This window comes from Helicoverpa zea, chromosome 7 (genome assembly GCF_022581195.2).
Source record: "Helicoverpa zea isolate HzStark_Cry1AcR chromosome 7, ilHelZeax1.1, whole genome shotgun sequence".
Taxonomy (NCBI): Eukaryota; Metazoa; Arthropoda; class Insecta; order Lepidoptera; family Noctuidae; genus Helicoverpa; species Helicoverpa zea.
The window spans coordinates 4,354,673-4,376,641 of record NC_061458.1 but is presented as its reverse complement, the minus strand read 5'-3'; the positions used below and the strand labels follow the sequence as shown (position 1 = coordinate 4,376,641).

Sequence of the window (21,969 nt, the reverse complement as noted above, 5' to 3'; positions counted from 1 at the left end):
ATCATCCATATTTTGAATCTGTTTTCGAGGAAAAGCATTTTTCAAAAGCTTGCAACATTATTTCTTAATTTCATGGAGTATTAGAATCTATTTGTGTGAGAAATTCAAGAAATAATGAATTTATTCAACTAAATGTGGTTAATAAATGAAAGCTTAAATATAAAATGAACAACCGTAAGTATTTTAAATGTATATTAGATGCTTGCTGCATCGGTATTCACAATATTGACATGGCGTAAAAATGAACAAAAACGAAATGATACTTTTTCAGAGAGCCGAGGCCCGGCTAAGCGTAAAGTGAAGCCGGTTGAGCCGCAGTCGCTGTTAGATTTTGATCTTGGGGAAGGCGAGAGTTCCGACGACTCCGACTTTCGGATAGAAGACCACCCCGAAGAGAGCGATGATTATTCAATAAACACCGATGATGAAGAGAAGAGTAAGTAGTTCTGGTGCTATTTAAGACCTATAAGACTGTTCCTTCTCAATCTTACTTTTGACTGAAGTCTCTTCACGATACACAGTAATTGAATATTCTCAGACTCATGCTACCATGCCTGTTCTTTGTCCTTATGCTGTGTGTGCAGTACTGGTTTTAAACGAGGATATGGTTCCTCGAGTCTCTGAAGGGACTCCTTCACCGATTTTCACCTCCTTATTTTAACTAAAACAAGCCATTTTGCATGACAGTGCTCATGATCCCCTTCAAGCAAAAATAAAAGTTCTATATTATTTATCTGATATAGTAGTCTCTATTTACATGCATAGTTATATTTTAGTTCCAGATACATTTTTCAAACCAACAAGAAAACTACCTTGATGATTATTACCAGATTGTAAATTTTGTTATTTCTCTTTCACAGAAGCAGCAGTACAAAGTGAGTCCTCAGAAGAATCGGGATCAGACATTGATGATGAATTCAAAAACGCAACAAACAAGATCGGAGAAGACAAGCCTGTTAATGATGTACTGGAAAAGTCGAAACATAAAGAATTTAAGGTGTGTATAATTTATTTCTACCAAGTATTCTATTTAATCATGTAGAATTGTAGAATAACCAGTGGCAGTATATGTACTCTATGCATGTATTATACACATAAATAAGTGCAAAGTTTTAAAGATTTAAGCATACAATCAACAGAAAAAGCAACTTTGTTTTATACTATGTAGTGAAGCCTCTTTATGTGGTCCAATAAGTACTAATAGAATATTCTAGTAACCTAAGTTGGACGTAGTTATGCAGAAACGTTCCAACCCACAAGTCATCCGAAATCGAGTTATTGTGATTGAACAGCCTAAAATTTAGCATATGGTTATCTAAACTCAATATAATTCAACAATAAAACCTCTAGTACCTTTACTAGTTAGAATAAAAAAGAATACAACTTGAATTTGAGATATAAGCATTTACGCGTACAGTGGGTTGGAACGTTTCTGCATAACTACGTCCAGTTGTTATAAATGTCCATTGTGTCACCCCTTTCTATTGGTTCTTGAATTGAATATTGTGTAGATTTGGTATAGTAAGAGAACTTTTTACTATTTAAGTTCAGTGCTTCAGTGCTTGAACAGATATATTTTTGAATGAGTAATGTGATAAATTTTTGTTATTTCAGTTTCCAGTTGAATTGGCGAATCTGTTGATATGTGCGGGCTGCCTAGGCTCTAGGAGTGATGACTTCAATGAGATTGTTGAGTGTGATGGTTGTGGAGTTACTGTTCATGAAGGTATTTTTTTTCTCTTATGTAGATATATCTTAATTCGCTTTTGCCTTTGCATTAATCTGCATTCTGAGAGAATGTCCTCAGAAGGTCTTAAATTTCATCTTTATAGTAAAAAATACACAATATTATTCTATGTGAATAATAGTATCAGAAATATAATATTTTATTTTCCATTCCATATATTTTTTCTGGAGATCAAACATGATACTTCGTTTATTTCTGATATTCTGTCCATATGTACCTACTATTGTGTATAAAATCAGATTTTTTATGAAATTTTCCATTTTATTTGCAGGTTGTTATGGTGTGTCCGACACAACCAGTGAGTCTAGTACGGTCAGCTCAGCGTCTACAGAGCCCTGGTTTTGTGAAGCTTGCAAGGCAGGGGTCACTGACCCCAGCTGTGAGCTATGTCCGAACAGAGGTAAATGTTTCATTCTGCATTGCTGTACATCAATCAGATATAAAATATTATGAGTAAGGATTGCTTATGAATTAAACCTTTAAAGATTTTAGGCATTGGCATCGTGGTATGGGCATGTAATGAGGAGGGATGATACGCATGCAACAAAGCTTGTGCTAAGTATGAATGTAGATAGATGGAGAGAGAGGAAGACCTGAGAAAAGATGGATGGATTGCCTATAAGATGGCATGAATATGAAGAGAGTGAGTGTTAGTATGACGAGTGACAGGGGAAAATGGAAGAGGATGACATATTGCACTGACCCCAAATAAAATTGGGAACAGGGCAGGAGGAAGAAGAAGAAAGATTTTAGGCATTAATGCTATGCTTGGTAGGCCTATGCCTAATACATAGTTTGTTATATTTCAGGTGGCATTTTCAAGGAGACTGAAGTAGGTGCATGGGTGCATTTAGTATGTGCGCTTTATGTGCCTGGAGTGGCATTTTCAGAGGTAAGCTATATGCATTTTGAACATTATGACGTATCAGTTGTGGGGAAGGTCAATAATTTACAAAATATTAAAGTTAGTTACCATCCACGGTTTGAAAAGCGATTTGAGGGAAAACATCTAGCCGCGAGATTAGCGAGCGCGAACTTTTTGTTAGTTTGCGGACTTAAAAAGTAAACAGACATAAATATACATTTTTATTTCAATATTTCTCTGGCGCTTTTGTAATGATTGCACTCTACATGAGCTAATATTTCTGTAACTCTTGCGCATTTTCAATCCCAACTTTATTTTTTCTCTGTTTACTTTTTTGTGTTTCGTGCTCGCTTCTCTCGTGCTTTTTTACAAGAGAGGTCTAGATGTATCTGCAAGTATCAAAGGTCTGGTTCGTCAGGTGGAGCGTCTGTCGGGCGTGACGCTGTTCGAGATGGCGTACTCGCGCTGGGGGGCTCGCGCCTGTGCTCTGTGCGACGACGCCACGCTCGCGCGGACCGGCGTCTGTGTGGGCTGCGACGCCGGACTCTGCAAGACGTTCTTCCACGTCACCTGGTCAGATACATGCACTATCTATACGCCCGCTGAGGGGAGACATGGTCCTCAGATATATTATATGCACTATCTATGCCTATGGGGAGACATGGTCCTAAAGCATACACAAAAACAAACCTTTAAGTAGATCCCAAAAGGCCGTAATGCTGTAACAATCAAAATTGTAGTTAGGGCTTATTCACACAAAGATGATTTTTTAGGATTCGTTATATTTTTACCTAATTTTAAATACTCCACGTTCACACTGTTTACAAATCTTGAAATATGACTGATACGTCTCTTAAAAATAACGAATGGTGAATGGTTTATCATTATGACGGATATTTCACTGGGTTTATCACGGTGCCGTTTTCATTATGGCAAACCATCTATGAACGTGTTTTTTGACGAATCATCAGAGATTTATCCCATGTGAATGAACCCTAACTTTATTAATGTTTGTGTAATTAAAATATAAATATAAATTCCTTATAATTGTAAGTTTACTATGTAGCAAGAAATAAAAGGCTTATTCATTGATTTTTTATTTTTAAATATAAAATATAAATTAATTTAAAAAACCAATTATTGTCACAGTGGACAACGCGCTGGTCTTCTAGCAGAGGCACACTCGGAAGAGGCTGAACAAGCCGATCCGTTCTACGCACACTGCAAGTTACATTCCGATAAAGCTCTAGTCAAGAAACGCAAGAGGAACTGGCTTGCTTTGCAGTTGAGGACTGAAAAACGGTGAGTAGTATATGTCTGAGTTTCGTTTAGCTATCATATCGTTTTTAGCAAATTTAATGTACTTTCGCTGGCCCAATGATACATATAAGAAATAGATTCTGCCAGCGGTTTCACCCGCATCCCGTGGGAACCTCTGCACGGATAAAAAGTAGCCTATAGCCTTCCTCGATAAATGGGCTATCTAACACCGAAAGAATTGTTCAAATCGGACCAGTAGTTCCTGAGATTAGCGCGTTCAAACAAACAAACTTTTCAGCTTTATAATATTAATATAGATGAAAGAATCAAGAAATTAAGTAAAAATACACTAAATTGTTTTGTTGGAGGTAACTGCTTTACCAAACAAATATGTATGTAGTTCATAATGATCACATTCTCAATTTTTTTTTTTTCAGTTTTTAGTGCCTCCCATTGCCTGGGCAAAACTACATACCTGCCTATATAATTTTTCATTTAAGTAATAAAATGTTATCTTCTAAAATTCTAGGCGATTGGAGTTGCAAAACAATTTAAGTACAGAAGAGAAATTAAGAATACAACGCAAGTTAGTGAAATACAGGAAAAAGTATCTAATACAGAAGGAAAACAGAAATCCACCGTGGGGTAAGATATTTTATAATTACAAACAGAGAATCAAAATTAATTATTTTGTAGTTATGTATTTAGAACAATTAAAATTTTATTAAAATTCCTTTGATTTTTTACATTACCTAATTGTACTTTGAATCTTTTTCCAAAATAAAAAAAAATAGTATAAGCAAATTTTTTCCTTCAGTACCAACACAGAAAATGGCTCGACTGCTTTACAGCAGTGCATCTGCTATGAGAAAGTTCCAGAAAAAGGCAGAGTGTATGGGCATCGATACACACGCTTTAGAGTTCCAGGATGCACAGGTAAGAAACTGACAATGTGGATATAGCAGAATACAGACTATATGATTCCTTAAATCACATATGTTTCTCTTTCAAAGTAATAAAAATCTACCGTTTTTCATAATCAAAATCTATTGATAACTTCGCCTTTCAACAGCAGATGACACTAATGTTTAGCTTTGTCAAATACCCAGTTAGGACCTTAGATCATTTTGGATCCGCTAAATGTATTTGTGTGTTCAAATACCACCCTTATTTAAAAAAATATACATGTTGAAATTAATATTCCTTATAATATTTTTCAATTCACAGATGGCAGCACTAAAAGACGTGTCTCGTCGTTGGCATGTTCCCCCGGCCTTCTCCGTAGAGTTCGTGGGGTATTACCTAGAGAGGAACACGAGAGTGTCCTCCCTCAGGCAGTCTCTCGAACGTCTAACTAAAGAAAACGAGAAGTTGTTGGCGGACGATGATAAGCTGAGACTGGATTATGATGAGGTGAGTGAGTTTATTGTCTATAGTTTGTTGGGATGTTACTTAGAGAGGAAAACGAGAGTGTCCTCACACAGGCAGTCTCTCGAACGTCTAACCAAGGAGAACGAGAAGCTATTGACTGACGATGATAAGCTGAGACTGGATTATGATGAGGTGAGTGAATAATTCATTCTCTGCGTAGTGGGATGTTACTTAGAGAGGAACACGAGAGTATCCTCACTGAAGCAGTCTCTCGAACGTCTAACTAAAGAAAACGAGAAGTTATTGGCAGACGATGATAAGCTGAGACTGGATTATGATAAGGTGAGTGAGTTTATTGTCTGTAGAGTCTGCTGGGTGTTACTTAGAGAGAACACGAGAGTGTCCTCACTCAGGCAGTCTCTCGAACGTCTGACTAAACAGAACGAGGAACTAATGGCGGACGATGATAAGCTGAGACCGGATTATGATGAGGTGAGTGAATAATTCATACTCTGTAGTTTTTGTGGCATGTTACTCAGAGAGGAACACGAGAGTGTACTCATTAGACGCAATCGAGTTGTTTATATTTAGCCAGTCTCACACTTGATCAGAGTGCTTAGTGTGAGTTTTCGTGAATTTATTTACGGACTCACATGAGAGCGCGTATACTAAGATTTGTATGGAACAAAAACAGCTCCGCCTAGTGTCAAAAATTGGAACCTAAAGTAGCGAGTGCCAGTTTACAAATTTTCGAAATCGAATCGCTCGGACTCTCAAGTGAACGTGACAGGCACGGGATTGGTTTATTTCTGCCGTGATGCGAGTGCGAGATTCAGATTTTGACAGATCGAATAGTAAATAAATACAAACGCGATCGAATTTAACCAAAAAGTTCTCACGAAGATTTTTGTGGTGAAAGTGAAGTGAGGAGATATTCGTATATCAACAATTAAGTTTTTATTTAGTGAAAATAATACCAAAAATATGGCAGGACGCTTTTTCTTTGCTCGGAGGATGTTTGCGGCCGCAAAGGCCCAAGATGAACGCAACAAAAGCGCCAGAATTGGGGCAAGGGCTTGCGCATTTTTTAATTCGTTAGTTCACCTCACGGAGACGCAATTTAGACATAGATATAGATTGTCCAAGAAGATTTTTAAGTTCTTGTGCAGTTAACTACCACTCTACGTGTTTCCTTTTATTTATCAATTCATGTAAGTTACAATATCAATTTCCAAAACAAAACTAGGTATGTATATGATTGAAGAAACTTTCTCCTTCTTTTATTTGCAGGTGCTTACCGCTTTATTCTTTTTTGCCACTGGATCCTATCAAAGGCCAATTAGAGAAGCAAAGCACGTATCCCAAAAAATGTGCAGTGTGTATTTAGAACAAGTAACTGAGGTTCTGACTCATAGAAATATATAAGCTTCCCTAGCACTCCAGGTGCTAGACAAGAACTTGTCTTCATTTTAAATTAATTAATTTAAAACAACTAAAAACTTTTTTCGGGCGTCGCGTCAAACATAAACAAAACATCCAAACAATAACCCCAAAAATTTTGAAAGACAGTCGTCCCATACGATTACATGCCAAAATGACGTCTTTCTAAATTTGGTAGGTTTATCCCACCAAGCGAACGGAACACCAACCTAACAAAAATGATCATCGCTATTCGCCGTGAGGGAACGTGATGCGAGTAATTTGCGAGATGGCAACTCGCACTCGCTTAAATATTGCATTCGGTTCGTTTGAAGTTGACTCGCTAAACTCGACAGTGAAGTCATTCGCAAAATTTTGTTCAACTCGCACTAGGCACTCAGACATTCAATATACTTAGATAAAATAGATTAAAGCAGTTCTGATCTAAAAATATGTACAAAATGATATTATTTTTGTTGTGTCGGCCTTTCCCATTGAGCAGTATTTAACAAACGAGCAGGTTTTAACACTTACAACAAACCTGCTGTAAGAACTACTAAGTAGGTATCTACTAAATTAACATTGATAAGATCTTTACAAGCATTACTTAATCTCAGTGACTTGCTTAAAATTACACGTGTATTGCTTTCTTTGAGAACAATAATGACAAGAAAACAATTAAGATCACTATCAACCAAAACACATGACATGACATGTTTGTGATGAATTTGCACTTTTTAATCTAATTCTATTCTGTACACAAAGCTCCAAATACTTTTATCAATAACAGGAAAAGATAGCAGAATAACTTTGACCTCACAGCTTTTTGTGGTTTGGAAGCTACCTACAAAAGTTACAAACGTGTTACAACAAAAGTAACAAAGGAGATTGGGCAAGAATGTATGAAGTTTGGTCCAAATGTCCACCACGAACGAGACCTATATAATTAAATAGTCCACTTAATTTAGAGTAACTTTTACTAAGAAAGAAAAAAAAAATAATGTCAAAAAAAAGGTATTAGCCAAAAATTTATTCTTAATTTTTGGTAGTTTTTGTATGTAATCATTATTACTTTTTATTTTATTGCACTTCCATTTCCGCACTTTGTCTAAAACTAAGATGAGTAAAACTCATTTGCATATAAACAGCCCATATTTTTTTGCCCGATGAATGTACGAATCACTAACCAATTGAGGCGCCAGAAGTGCCTGAATATACTCAACAGCGCCTGGATCTAAGAAAGTTCGATGTAACTGGTGGTGTCTTCTCTCTAATAATGAACAATTCTATTTTTTCAGAAGTTACAAAAAGTACGAAAATCGAACATCACGAAAAGTAATTGAAAAAATGAAATTGAAAAAATCTATAAAATGTTTTATTTGATTTTGCTATAACTTTTTTCTGGCATTATATTTTTTTTTACTTTCATAACAAAAAATGTTCTATATTTAACGGGCTATCTAGCCATATAGGTCTCGTTCGTGGTGGACATTTGGACCGAAATCGCCCATTGTCCTTTATATGTTCTTCTCAAGGTGCTCTCATTACGGAGTGTTGCGTTCTGAGTAGTTCTGACTAACAAAAAAAGAAAACATTTAAGTGGGAAAGAAAGAAAAAAAGAAAAATTACAGAATTTACACAAACGACGCAAAAGCAACAAAACGAAACAAATAAAACGCAAAGCGCATTTGGTTTTAATCCTTTCATGGAAATAAGCTAAGATTGAGATTTAACTTTGACATGAACGTGGGTTATAGATGCAGTGGTAGGCAATTTTCATAATCAAAATGCTTGTAGTCTTCCGGGGTGCTGGTTAAACATCAGAAAGTTGGAAGTTTTGAATTCCCTCAATTCATCGACTCCATAAACAATCGAAGCAGACTAGACTTACTAAAACATACCTACTCGCCTTACTCTACTCAACTTTAACAACTGCCAAAACCTCATGTTGTCTACGTCACACTCAAGTTAATTTCATTAGAACTTGATGGTGGGGTATTACAGTATCAATATTAGTCAGAAAATCTATATAAAAATATTAATATTTTCACTTCTCTATGCCTAGGCCTCAAAAGAGAACACGGACGCCCTGGCAGCATTAACATCAACGAGGCAGGCATTACAGAAGATATACGACGCTATAATCGCGCTATGTCCCAAAAGGACGCCTCCCACCATCTTGGAAGATAAACCCTTGGTACCACCGGAGTTGCCGCGGTCCACGCCCAAAGTGACTCCTCAGCAGCTACAGAAACGGTAAGTGATCTGTTTACTTTGGAAATTGGATTTCAATTTTGGAATACGTCAAAGATGACTTTCGGGTTGTTACCAGCCAGTACTCCTTCATTGTAATGCCGGCCATACACTCTACGGTCTACCGGAGAGGTAATCTGTGCAGGTATGCCCGCGCAGGTCAACCGAACATTGGTAGCGTGTATGGGGACGTTCCGGTGTATCGGAGCGGTCTTCAGTTCTTTTTGCGATGGCATCGAATGTGGACGATGACACGCTGGCATTGCTAGGTCTTGCTTTAATTTTGAAGATGAATAATACGAAAAAGAAGCGAAAAAAGTGGTGTAAGCATTGGTTATTGAAAAGAAAAACATATAGTCATGTTAATTTATTAAGTGAATTGAAATTTGAACCAGATGAAACGCCCGTTTGAAAGAAACACTAGAAAACAACTGACGCGACCTGCGCAGGCGACCGGAGTACACGCACACACGCACAGGTACACCGTACGGTGTCACTCGAAAGAATCGATTTTCGATCTTGCGCCGGTTGCCTGCGCAGGTTCAAAAAACTACACAGGTCTATTCCCACACACATTCCGGTCTACCTGCGCAGGCATACCTGCACAGGTGGACCTTTCCGGTAGACCGTAGCGTGTATGGCCGACTTAAGGTTTAAAATTTTCGTTGCAAGAAGGTTGGTTAAAACTTCCTTATCTCAGAATAGAACATTTAATGCAAAGTTTGCAGTAAAAAGTCAAAGTCAAATCATTTATTTCATTTAGGCTTTCACAAGCACTTATGAACGTCAAAAAATATAAATAAAGTTGATTCTAGTTGCCCATTCCAAAAAAAGTATGAAACTTAATGAAATATTAACTAGCAGCTTTACTATTTGGGGTAGACAACCTTTTTCATAGGCTATCTATATTATCTACTTAATCAAATCACTAGTTATTAATCAAGATCATAATGATGCAAATAATTATCCTATTAACGTCAATTGGTCTTAATCGCCTCATATATTGATTAGGCAATGACAATGGTTACATCATGGTGGAGAAATATTTTCTTGATTGTTATCTGAAAAGGAAAATACAAAGTATATTATGCATAAGTTCACCTTTCACGTGCTTCATGAATGTTGTTAACGTGACAATTATATTCTAAATGTGTTATCAAGAGGCTTGTTTTGTTCAATTGACGTCTTTATTAGGATATTGGTACCTACAGGATTATGTTCTAGATACCTATAGGTATAATCCGTTCACTGTATTAGTGTATGTGTGGTGGCCTTATCGTAGACTTGACCACTTCATGAAAAGACTCGACCATTTCATGAAATGGTCGCGTTTCATGAAATGTCTCACTGTCTATTGGCCACATCATGATGTGGCTTGGGCAAATCAATGATAAGAAATCGTTTCTCGATATGTTCAACTGAAAGCTCGGCTTCTTCATGAAATGGTCAAAATTAATTGATCACATCGTAAAATAGTTATGTAAATTGCCCCTAGAGGCGCTGCCAGCGCTTTGTTTATGTTTGAAGATGGCGGCCGTTGATTGCAATGAAAATTTTCGCAGCGAAAAATTTTGAATAACATCATCGTGTTTTTATGTAACTGATATAATTCTACATTGGAGAATTATAACAAAGTTTTATTATTTATTAGGTTATAAAACAAATCAAGAACAGTAGGGTGACCACGCGAAAGAATTCCATGGACTATTACTGACTGTCAAAATATGTCGTTATGGAAACTGCAGACGAGGAATATCTTATATTTAAGAAAAATATTGTCGACGATCCTACTATCCGTATAATTCCGATGGAGAAGTATTTTGAAATATTAAAGGAAGTTCATAAAACTGTTGGACATGGTGGACGACTAAAAATGATTCAATACATTAAAAATAGGCTTTATAATGGCGTCCACGCCCGATTTCAGCCACGGCGGCTGTTCTCATTTTAAGGAGATCAGCCAGCTGCGCAGGACATATTATAGTGCACGAGCATTTGCGCAGACACAGGTGCACTCCCTATTCCTTCACTCCCAGAACCCGACACGGCATGGGCATGGATGGGACGGCAATCCGACACGACCCGAAGGAGAGCAGGCGTAGGACGGACATTTACGTGCTCTCCGATGCACGGGTGAATCAATCACCAACTTCCAGACTACGGGCTGCTTTGTGAAAGTCTCTAAAACCCGCAAAGCGATTTCGGCCGGACCCGGAAATCGAACCCGAGACCTCGTGCTCAGCAGCTGGGCTTGCTATTGCTAGACCAACCAGGCAGTGAACCTACAGGTCACGCCATTTTAGATTATGTGTTTTAAGATTCCTAAAATGTTACTAAAGTTCCTATTTTATTTAAATAATAATGTACGTCGGACTTAAAGGACAATGAACAAGTTCTTACTCTTAATATTTGCAACTGAAGTTGTGAAAAAGACCTAAGTTTTTTTGCCTCCTGACAATTTTGAGCTGTGAAAAATTTCACAACTACCAGATTTCATGAAATTAAACTCCAACGGGTCTACGTGAGTCTTCCCGAAGCCAAAACATTCTGGATTTATATTAAACATTTTATGGATACCCTCTTATACCATAAGGCCAGACGTGGATGACAAAATCGAGAAATGGTGACGATTTAACGATCTGGTCAAATTAACATGAACATTTCATGAAACGCGACCATTTCATGAAATGTTCAAGTTTTTCATGAAGTGGTCAAATCTACGATATGGCTACGACATATGTACGACCTAAATTTATCTTTTTACCCAGGAGAAAATTTAACATTAGTGGAACTTTTATTAAAGTCACAGTAACGGGTCCAAAACTGATAAACAGATCTCTCAAATTTCTTAACTTTATTATTTGAAAAAAAAAAAATATATATATATATGCTCGATTTTTCAACGTACGGCAGATGCGCCGTGCGTTCAAAAAACGTGCAGTGACTAACCCCCGCACTCAGAGATAAATAATGGCTACTTAAGTCATTACTTAGTGAAGGATTTCTTTGGCAACCCGTCACTAAGGAAGTAAATTATCATTAAGTAATCATTAAATGTGTCTGAGTGCGGGTGTTAGAGCTCTTATATATGTTGTATCGAGATGTACTGTATCTACGGTCGGCCAGCAGGTCTATGTCTGTGCCAACCGCGGCTGCACTTAAGATGGGCGTTGGTTTTCCTCTTAGCGACAACCCGGACGCTCGCCAAGGAAAAGTTTTGTCAACCTCTTTGGAAGGTAAGTATCGTTCTACGTTGCTTTTGTACTGTTTATTACATATATTCTAACACAGTTGAGTCAAGCTACATAATGATTGAATATTGTTAGTAAATAAGCCAGATGACTGTTAAAGATAGTCCTTTACATTTCCATCACTTGATAAGTTTTATTATTTTTATTTCCTTCCATCATATCCAATTCACTATACCCTTCAATTGCCATAATTACCTTCCACAAAAACGTTTTTTTATCATTTATTAAATATATAAAAATCAATCTTTTTTCTTCTCCATAATAATTGAATGATCTCATTATAGTACATAACTTTGTACTAATTCGCATCGTAGTCAAAAAACAAAATAGTTTTTATTGGACGCTTGAACCATAGTTATACAACTGATTGGCTTTTTATGCCCTAACAGTAATTGACAGAGTTATACATTTTCAAAAAAAACAATGTACCCTAAATTCCTTCTTTTTTGTGCAGAGTTGGACTTATTTACTAGATTATATAATTATGTTTAAGGGTCAATCCCCACTGAAAGAGCAGCGGCCGGCAGCGGCCGCAAATGCAAGTGATTGAGCGCGAGCGCGGCGGGCCGCGCGGCGCCGCGCCGGGCCGCGCCGCGCCGTTCTCTTACATTGTCCGTGCTCTTACGGCCGCTGCCGGCCGCTGCTCTTTCAGTGGGAATTGACCCTAATGATGATTCCGGGAATAACCCGAGTGACACTACTAAAAAATAAGAGCTTCTGTTTTCTATCGCATGTAGTATTACATATTTATATTATGTTGCTAAATCTGAGTTACCAAAGCAGTGTTTAAATTATAAAAGAATGCTTATAAGGTACTCAAAGTTTTCCTCAGATGGAATTTTTCTATCCAAATTCATATAAATAGGAACCGTTATTCCCACAAAAATCTGAAAATATTATTTCAAACCACGAAGGTTAAGTTTACTTCAAAAGCAATGAATGGGAAATTGCTTGTCTTTGTTTATTTTCCTTATATTTTGATCTCCAGAAATAGCAAGCCAAGCTTACTATGCATAAAGAATTTTAGTCCGGGGTCAGTGCAAACACGACAAGATACATATTTATTTACTTAACGACAACTATCGTTATAATTACTCCCGGTGACGCAGCAATTATATTATTTATCTGCGTAGGTTTTATTGTGATGTTATCAATTTGTCCATAACAATAAATACTTAAATTAATTTAAAAGTGCTAAGTAATGGTGCTTTCGTTTCAAAATTGAGAGTCATCGTGAGCTTTATGTTATGTTAGGTTAGATAATCCAATTTTTGACGAGTCATGATGGCTTTTTGATTCATTGACCACTGTAAAATATAAGGAAAAAACAATTTGTTATGGATACTGGATTTGTGTAGGGGATTTTATTTTGTAGGATATTTTTATCTTGATCTTGTAATCTTTTAATGTTGTAGACTTCTCGATTAAAGTCTGGTACCTACCTCTATGGTATCTACCTACTGATAGTTGTAAACTGTTACTTTTAAAGTGGTTGTTAGTTGAATGATGGCCTCTTAGAACATTACTACTCAGTATTTTTTTAATAGTACGAAGATATGAGATCCTTCATGAATATCAACTTACTATTATAGTTCGGCCATTCAGAGAATGCGTTCCTGACACGTCGCGATTGAACTGACGACGTAATAACATTCATTGATTATTGATATAATAATGTTGTTTTAATGCTCCTCAATTGTTAAAACGGTAAACAACCAGCAAAAATATTTTTATCGTAACTGCAACGCCATTGCAAAGTTACGTCGTCAGTTCAATCGCGACGTGTCAGGAACGCATTCTCTGAATGGCCGAACTATACTGCAATATATTTTTCTGTTTTCCATTTCTTTTTTATTTCCTTTTTTATGTTGGTACATCTCTTCTTATTTATACATCAAATACATATATTCATCCATATACCTCTTTGCATGCCCTTTTCTAGAAAAACGACCAACCTCTTACTTTTATACCGACTTAAAAAAAGAAGGTTATCTGTCACTGGCATTGCTATAATATGTACTCGTTTCTCACAATATTCAATATAGAAATAGAAGGATAAAGTCTTTTATCATTCCTTATAGATATTTTTATCCCACGAAATACGCAAATTGAGATTTAAATGATAAGACTGTTATCAAACACGACATGCACTAATAAGTTATTTCCGATTTTCCTTCTTAAATTGTCAACGTATGATGATTTGCTAGAATGCTTATCAAATACCTAACAATAGATTTTATAATAATAATATTTTTACGACTGATAACGTAATTCTGCATTCTCATTGTACTTGGCCAGGTGGAGGAAATTGTATATTAAATGTACCTATGTGTTATCGTAAGAAGCGACAATAATCGATGACACTGGCAATACCGGGGTTATCACTTTGTTGATAAAAATATTTAAGTATAGACATTTATTTGAAGGCAATCACACTTGTTTCGATTTACATGTATTTGCATTATTTTTTGTAAAGGTTTTGGTTATATCTTGGCTTTTGTTGAATCGATTCAAGTAACATTTTGATATCTTACGATAAAGTTTTAAGCACCATAGTAGTACCAAGTACAGAAAATCTTCAAACTAGCAGTTCTGGTAAACCTCAAACTCAATAAAGCTTATTTGTGGATGTCGTGTAAAATATAATAATTCTAGACTAGGAAATATTATGTCATTACAATTCGTTTACTATAGTTCGGCCATTCAGAGAATGCGTTCCTGACACGTCGCGATTGAACTGACGACGTAACTTTGCAATGGCGTTGCAGTTACGATAAAAATATTTTTGCTGGTTGTTTACCGTTTTAACAATTGAGGAGCATTAAAACAACATTATTATATCAATAATCAATGAATGTTATTACGTCGTCAGTTCAATCGCGACGTGTCAGGAACGCATTCTCTGAATGGCCGAACTATAACATTATTAACTAGGTAGTTAGGTACACTTTATTGGTACCTACTAGGTATCACTATCATACCTACCTACAGTACCTACCAAACTTCCAACAGCAGAGATTTACTACTGTGTAGGCAATTCTGCTGTTGTATTACTAGGTCATGTCAAATAACTTTGCCCTTCCGAAGTTAGCAACAAGATTTACGAACAGAATAAGACACTTATGAGCGTGAAATCAATAGCTTCAAGGGGACAAAGCTATGTAACACTTAGTTGTACAAAAGTAGTATGGTAGCAATAGAATCCGCTAAGTATGTGGTTGTGTCAGCCACATCAGGGTCACTGGCGGGACGCGAGTGCGCGGCATGTGGGCGCAGCTCGGAGCAGCACCTGATGGCTGCTTGCGACACGTGTCACCATCACTACCATCTGCATTGCTTGAAGCCGCCGTTGCAACGCCCGCCTAAGAAGAGCAAGCTATATGGATGGTGAGTATTCTTATCTATCTTTATTTTTTGTTTTACATTCAGTTGTATCGTTTTCCCCTGTGTTTTGCTCCTTAAAACGGGAATCGTGCATAGGTTTAAGAAATAAGAATTGTATACGAGGTTATATGCTCGCTTTGGGAGAATAAACAAACCGTTGTTTGCAGCTGACACTTTAATAGCTTCTTAAATTGTCATAGATAAGAATGAATTAGAAGAATAGTCTTAAGTGCGATGTTGACAACCTAGATCTACGAATCCTTGTACATTTTTTAGAGTTAATATGGAGAAAAACTGACGTCTTCAATAATATTTTGAATTACTATAATTTTTGTTTAAGTCGTGGTGGCTTAGTGGGTAAAGGACCAACGTCAAGTATGAGGGCACGGGTTCGATCCCAGGTCAGGCAAGTACCAATGCAACTTTTCTAAGTTTGTATGTACTTTCTAAGTATATCTTAGACACCATTGACTGTGTTTCGGATGGCACGTTAAACTGTAGGTCCCGGCTGTCAGTGAACATCCTTGGCAGTCGTTACGGGTAGTCAGAAGCCAGAAAGTCTGACACCAGTCTAACCAAGGGGTATCGGGTTGCCCGGGTTACTGGGTTGAGGAGGTCAGATAGGCAGTCGCTTCTTGTAAAGCACTGGTACTCAGCTGAATCCGGTTAGACTGGAAGCCGACCCCAACATGATTGGGAAAAGGCTCGGACGATGATGACTATAATTTTTGTTTATCTTATTCCAAATAATTTTTGAAATTACGCTATCAAGTCAATTACTACTAAAACATAATGTCTGACCTTCTTTGTTAACCATGTGATTAATCTAGTAATATTATGAATACCTCTGGCCTTGTTATTTATATTGCTTCAAGGCCTAATATTCGTAATTGAATCAATATATTCGAAGATATACTTCCATTAATGGAGAAATGTTCCACAGGCAATGTTCGGAATGCGACAAAACTTCAGACTCAGAACCCGAGCTGCTCGAAAAGAAAGTACCGCGCCGCTCTCGAATCCGCTACAGCAAAGACGGCGCCATTATCACGGAACCACATAGTCCTTCGTCACCGCCTAAACCCGGCTCAGAGAAATATCACAAAGTGGAGAAATCATCCAAACTCACCACTCCTGAGAGCATATCGCCGATCAAAGTGACCATCAAACCATTTGAGTTCAGCAGCGACGGCAATGAGAGCTCCGAAGTCAAATTGAAAAAGGAAAAGAAAATAAAGAAGTCGAAACAGAGGGATCATGCGTCCGCGTCGGCCGGGGAGGGTGACTCGCCAAGTAAGAAGATACATAAACGCAGTTTCACGTCACCAACTTTGACCAACACTCCTTTAATGTCAATAACCCCCATCGTCGCCGACAGCCCCAACGATTCTCATAACGAAAACTCAAACGCATCCACTAATATTGCATTAACCAAACGAGAAGACAGTTTCGTACCACAAAATCTATCATTCTCATCTCTTCTTGTTGAAGGTAAAGAAAGGGACAGCAAAGCTATCGAGAGTTCAATAGAAAGTACACTAGCGAATCTATCGTCGGATATAGCGACGTACAAAGCCAATAGGAAGCGGAGGAAAGAAAAGCATAGATCTAGGTACTCGCCCGACTTGCTGCGCTCGCCTTCCAAATCGCACAAACATAAACGGAAGAAGAAGACGCAAGACATGGAAAATCCTGATCCGCCACATCCTAGAATTACTATAAAGGTAAATAACTATCGAACTAAAAAAAATCCTAAAAATATTTAGAAGTACGTAGGTACAATAATGTCTTATTTGTTTTAGATCAAGCCTATTCCTAAGCCGGACGGGTCGCTAGACACGCAAATGTTTTATGTACCGACCGACAGCAACGATGGACCTCCACCCGCAGTCATGAAAAAGTTATCGAAGGTAATTATTTCCGCAGATTAATAAATGTAAGAAGTAATTACCTCCACCTGTCAATATAATATCTACTTTATGTTGACAAAGAGGCACTTCATTTTGATTTAATTTGATCGATGTAAAAATAAGTTATCTTTCCTAATATAGCACGTGGATCACGAAGCTACTAAGCAGCCACCGCCGCCCGTTGAAGAAGTACCTCCTGCGATAGAAACACCTGATGCATCAATGGTAAGTACACATAAGTTCGAGAAATCGATGCCCTTTTAAATGTCCTATTTTGATGTCCTGATCGATTTATAAAATTCGATAATATGGTACCGATACTAAAGTTGATGATTAATAATTTTCTAATTGGAAAGTTGATATGCACAACAGTTACAAACTTATAACAAAATCATTTTAATGTATTATTTGCACATTATGGACTTTGTTGGTATATAATATTACTTGATTAAAAAAATGCCGTATCGTATAATTTCATGCAAGCTTAACCCTGTGGAGGATAAACCAGTGGAATTGGTTGAATCAAAACCAAAGGTAATTATAATTATATTTGAGTAACGTGTCTACTATTTATACCAATTTTATTATGTTTTGCATGCCTTTATAGTTCTCCAACCTTTGGTTCCTAAAAGTGTACACTCACCTAACGGTGACAAACGAAACGTCTTTTTAGAATTTTTGCTCGAAAAATTAATTGTCTAAATCCCACCCAACGCCAGAAGAAATCTCGTATGACTTAGGTGTACTCAAATGCGCTGTCATTCTATCGGTTGCGTAGTTGAGGCGCGGTCCATTTTTCGGTTGCGGATAAATGTGTGCGAGGCTTCATTGATTTCGATTCGTGTTGTCCATTTATATTTCGGTAAATGATCGTCCACCTTGGCAGCGAATGCCCAAAATTCCCTTAACACAGTTTAACCTCAAAAGGATCTTTCTTTTAAATATTACTATGGTTGAATATCTTTTAAATTACGTGACTATTATGATCGCTTATGGGGATCGTTAGGAACTTATGGCGTTTGCATAAAACGCGCGTTCAACACACACAGGGAAACCCGCCATTCGTTCCATGATTATCATTTTTAAGGGAGTAGGTTTTAGTACCTTGTCGTCGAACTAAAAATATAGTTTTCGTAAAAACTTACAACCTGTTCAATTATTTATAGCAAGATAATGGACATGATGTGAACATTTCGCAATACATAAGAAACCGAATTAACCACTTACCCTTGGGTCACCGAGATTTTACAGAATTTGTTTTATTTTTTGTATTGATTTGTTTTGATCTGTGGGGAGTTTTCAGTTCAGATTAAAAATGTTTTTTCAAGTATTATGGGCAGTAGGTACTTTACTGGAGCCGGTGACGAAAGTACTTCCTTGTCATTGCTTTCTTATGTGAGGCACTACGGGGAGTCACCTTGGCTCAAGGTGCCTTTGCTGAAGGGTAATTAGACACGGTGTCCTTAAATATATTTTTTCAATCCGATTATCACTTAGATAACCTTCATCAAAATATTCCATTTTTTATCTATAAGCTATGCGCCATAACTTTAGGCGATACCCCCACCAAGCGTCAATTTATGTAATCAATTGGGCGGTGCTTTCTAGTCATTGGTCCGATTTTTACTAATAAAATAAGTACCAACCCACAACTTTGCTTGACAGATAAGATACGCAAGTGTTAAGACATATTAATGGCAGGCAGTCCTAAGTGCGTACTTCCTTGTCATAGGCGTTTTAGGCCAATTTGTTAGTTGGGAATCCCTGAGATCTTATGTAATAAGCTGCGGATTTTTACATATCTATCTTTTTTTTTTGCGATTAGAGATATTCAACCTTTATAGAGCTTATGTCAAAATTCATCTTTAGTAGGAAAACGGAGTAAACGGAGGTCGTAGCAATCCACCGTTAATTAAGAATGAAATCATCAAATGAGGATACCGCAGCATGAATGAATGCCAGACACTTACTGACTAAAACCCCACCATGTTCCTCCTTGAGCCCTTTATGTACCAGGGCCGCGGCAACTCTTTCGAACAATCCCGTAGCCCGGCAGGCTTTGACCCCACTGATTATGAATGCTTCACGTGATGTTGTTTGTATGCAGAGAAATCGTGGCGAGCGGTCTCGTCGCGGCGGGTCGGGCGCAAACAGTAGCGGTGCCGCGGCTGCCGCTACGCCTTTAACTCACTGCGACGTATGCTTACAGCAAGGAGATTATACTAACCTTGTTAGGTAAGGCCTTATGGCATCGATATGTAATCCTTAATATTTCAACAAATATGGGTTGTATAGGACGGTGCCCACTTGTGAAAGCTGTAGCTTAGCTAAATGAAAGAATATCAATGTACCTGTAGAATATTTACAGATCTTAATCCATTTTGTTTGTTTTCCGCAAATAAGTCTTCAAAATTAGGAAATAATATTTTATTTTTGCCGGAACCTCTTAGCATAAAAATGATGCACCTACCATTCTAATATTTTAGCAGTGGTTGACACTTTACTTATTTCCTTAGGTGCGATGAATGCTCGAAACGCTACCACTTCACGTGCTTGGAGCCGCCGCTGAACAAGAATCCCAAGAAACGAGGCTATTCGTGGCACTGCGCAGACTGCGATCCTACTGTAAGTTACGTTCAATACCTGTCACAGTATACTAAATACTCTGGTGGCATTGCAGGACCTATTCAAATTATTTAAAAATTACATGAAATTGCATATTCGTATTATTCATTGTAATTAATATTTTTGTAAAGAGCATGAAGATATTTCAGAACATAAAAAGGAAATACTTCGAAAAATAAGGACACGAGATAAATTATCATAACTCCGGCCTCTAAATCCATTCAGGTGCTTAATGGTGTCACCTCTAAAAAAATGAATAGATGCATTAGAAAAGTAGATCTTGGTAATTTATCATGAAAATCAAATGCAGTTTCTTGAGGGTCCAGCAAATAGCTCCTAATAAAAGCTTATAAAAGCTGTCTTCAAAATTATTGAAAAACATGGTGAACATTGTGTAATTGATCGGATGATAAAAATCCGGCGCAAGTCGGTTAGTGACAGATAATTAGGTATAGTAAAGTTTTTCATAATAAGGAAAAAATACCATTAATTGTATTTACATTGTCATTGTGAGTTGATGGAAATCTTCCAATATATGGCACCAGATAAGGTTATCATGTTTTCAGCGGAAGAATGCATAATTATTACTATTTTCACTGTTCAAAAAATTTACGACTCATGATCCCATAGATAGGTTTTAAAGTTTACTCTAGTAGAAATGAAAGCTCACATAAATGTTTCAAAATTCACTATGTTGTCTTTGTGGTCCTTATAATTATAAACCTTCTGTCAATTACATTGTTATTTTTTTTGTTTCTGCAGGATATCGAGGAAAACAATTGAATCTGCTGAGTATTGTCGACGTGGAATAATCTCAAAACGGTATTATTAAGTTCGTTTACGTACATGTGTATACTTTAATCTAAGTTGGATATTAGTTTTTATTTTTATATGTATGGATTATTTTTAAAATATATGTGTTGTATTAGAAATACATGCTGAGAATACTGCTTTTACAGTGAAGATTTACTACATAAGTAGATAAGATTAATTCTATGAAATTATAGACAGATGAGGACAAACACAACTTGTTTTTTATTTATCCGCTTCTTTTTTCTCATCAATCTTACAAAACGTAAACAAAGTTTTAAAAAATGTTTTACTATCGGAACATGTGACACGTGCGGAGCAAGAAGGGTTTCGTACGATGGCCTATGCTTAACTTACAAGTCGCTGTCGCAATTATATTCGCGCGGGCACAGGTGCTTCTTAGCCCGATGGATCGGCAAACCGACGCAAGCAATATCTACGAGCTCTTTTAGTAAATAGATCATCAACGTTCAGAATCCGGACCGTTTTTGATAGTTTGTTAAAATTAACAAAGCGATGCGAGAAGTCGAAAATCGATTTCAGTGGCGTGCACTTGGAGAGGCCTATGTCCAGCAGTGGACTGCGATGCGAGAACGTACTAGGAATGAACCCGAGATCCCGTGCACAGGATTCGACTACTGTTTGATAGATTGGCAATGCCTGACAGATGTATGGTACGAGTCGAAAAATCGACCACTCTAGAGGACCCGTTTGTATCAAAAGCGAATTACTACCAAACTCGAGGTTTGAAAAATATATTAAATGTTTTACGACCATTTTCAAAAAAACTCCACAAACACTGATTTCAAGTTGAGGGAAACTACAAACAAACTACACACTCGCTATGAAAAAATCACTAAACTTCTGTTTCATTTTTAGGTTCAATAAAAACCTTCGATTACCGATCTGTCGACTATTCAATATAAATATAAAGCACAGTAATTGACGTGGTATGCGACTACTAAAGGTAACGTAGTGTCAACCGCTCTAGCAACAGCGAAACGACGCAAAAGAGTGGCAAACAAACACGAGTAATGTTAAATAATAATGTGTCTTCGCGAATTATTTAAGTTT

The 21,969-nt window shown here is 37.1% G+C and overlaps 1 protein-coding gene across 4 annotated transcripts; it reads left to right on the top strand.

Moving 5' to 3' along the window:
- The first annotated feature begins 32 nt into the window (after positions 1 to 32).
- Positions 33 to 21,112, top strand: LOC124631742 (PHD finger protein 14). 4 transcript variants are annotated; one of them, XM_047166320.1, is made up of 22 exons: positions 33 to 174; positions 272 to 436; positions 861 to 997; positions 1,615 to 1,726; positions 2,019 to 2,147; positions 2,557 to 2,639; positions 3,031 to 3,185; positions 3,762 to 3,914; positions 4,402 to 4,517; positions 4,690 to 4,808; positions 5,100 to 5,285; positions 8,728 to 8,918; positions 12,045 to 12,151; positions 15,403 to 15,553; positions 16,494 to 16,843; positions 17,042 to 17,274; positions 17,353 to 17,460; positions 17,602 to 17,685; positions 17,944 to 17,994; positions 19,568 to 19,695; positions 19,977 to 20,085; positions 20,848 to 21,112. In XM_047166320.1, the coding sequence occupies exons 1-22, from the start codon at positions 165 to 167 to the stop codon at positions 20,866 to 20,868; spliced, it is 2,898 nt and encodes a 965-aa protein (XP_047022276.1). In that variant the 5' UTR covers positions 33 to 164; the 3' UTR covers positions 20,869 to 21,112. The 4 variants fall into 4 exon arrangements, with proteins under 4 accessions (XP_047022276.1, XP_047022275.1, XP_047022272.1 ...); XM_047166319.1 differs by having other exon boundaries at positions 15,394 to 15,553; XM_047166316.1 differs by having other exon boundaries at positions 16,494 to 17,274.
- Positions 21,113 to 21,969: the final 857 nt, after the last annotated feature.

Coding starts and splice junctions, on each gene's coding strand:
- LOC124631742 (XM_047166316.1), top strand. Junction 2,148..2,556: donor TGAGCTATGTCCGAACAGAG/GTAAATGTTTCA, acceptor GTTATATTTCAG/GTGGCATTTTCAAGGAGACT. Junction 2,640..3,030: donor CTGGAGTGGCATTTTCAGAG/GTAAGCTATATG, acceptor CTGGTTCGTCAG/GTGGAGCGTCTGTCGGGCGT.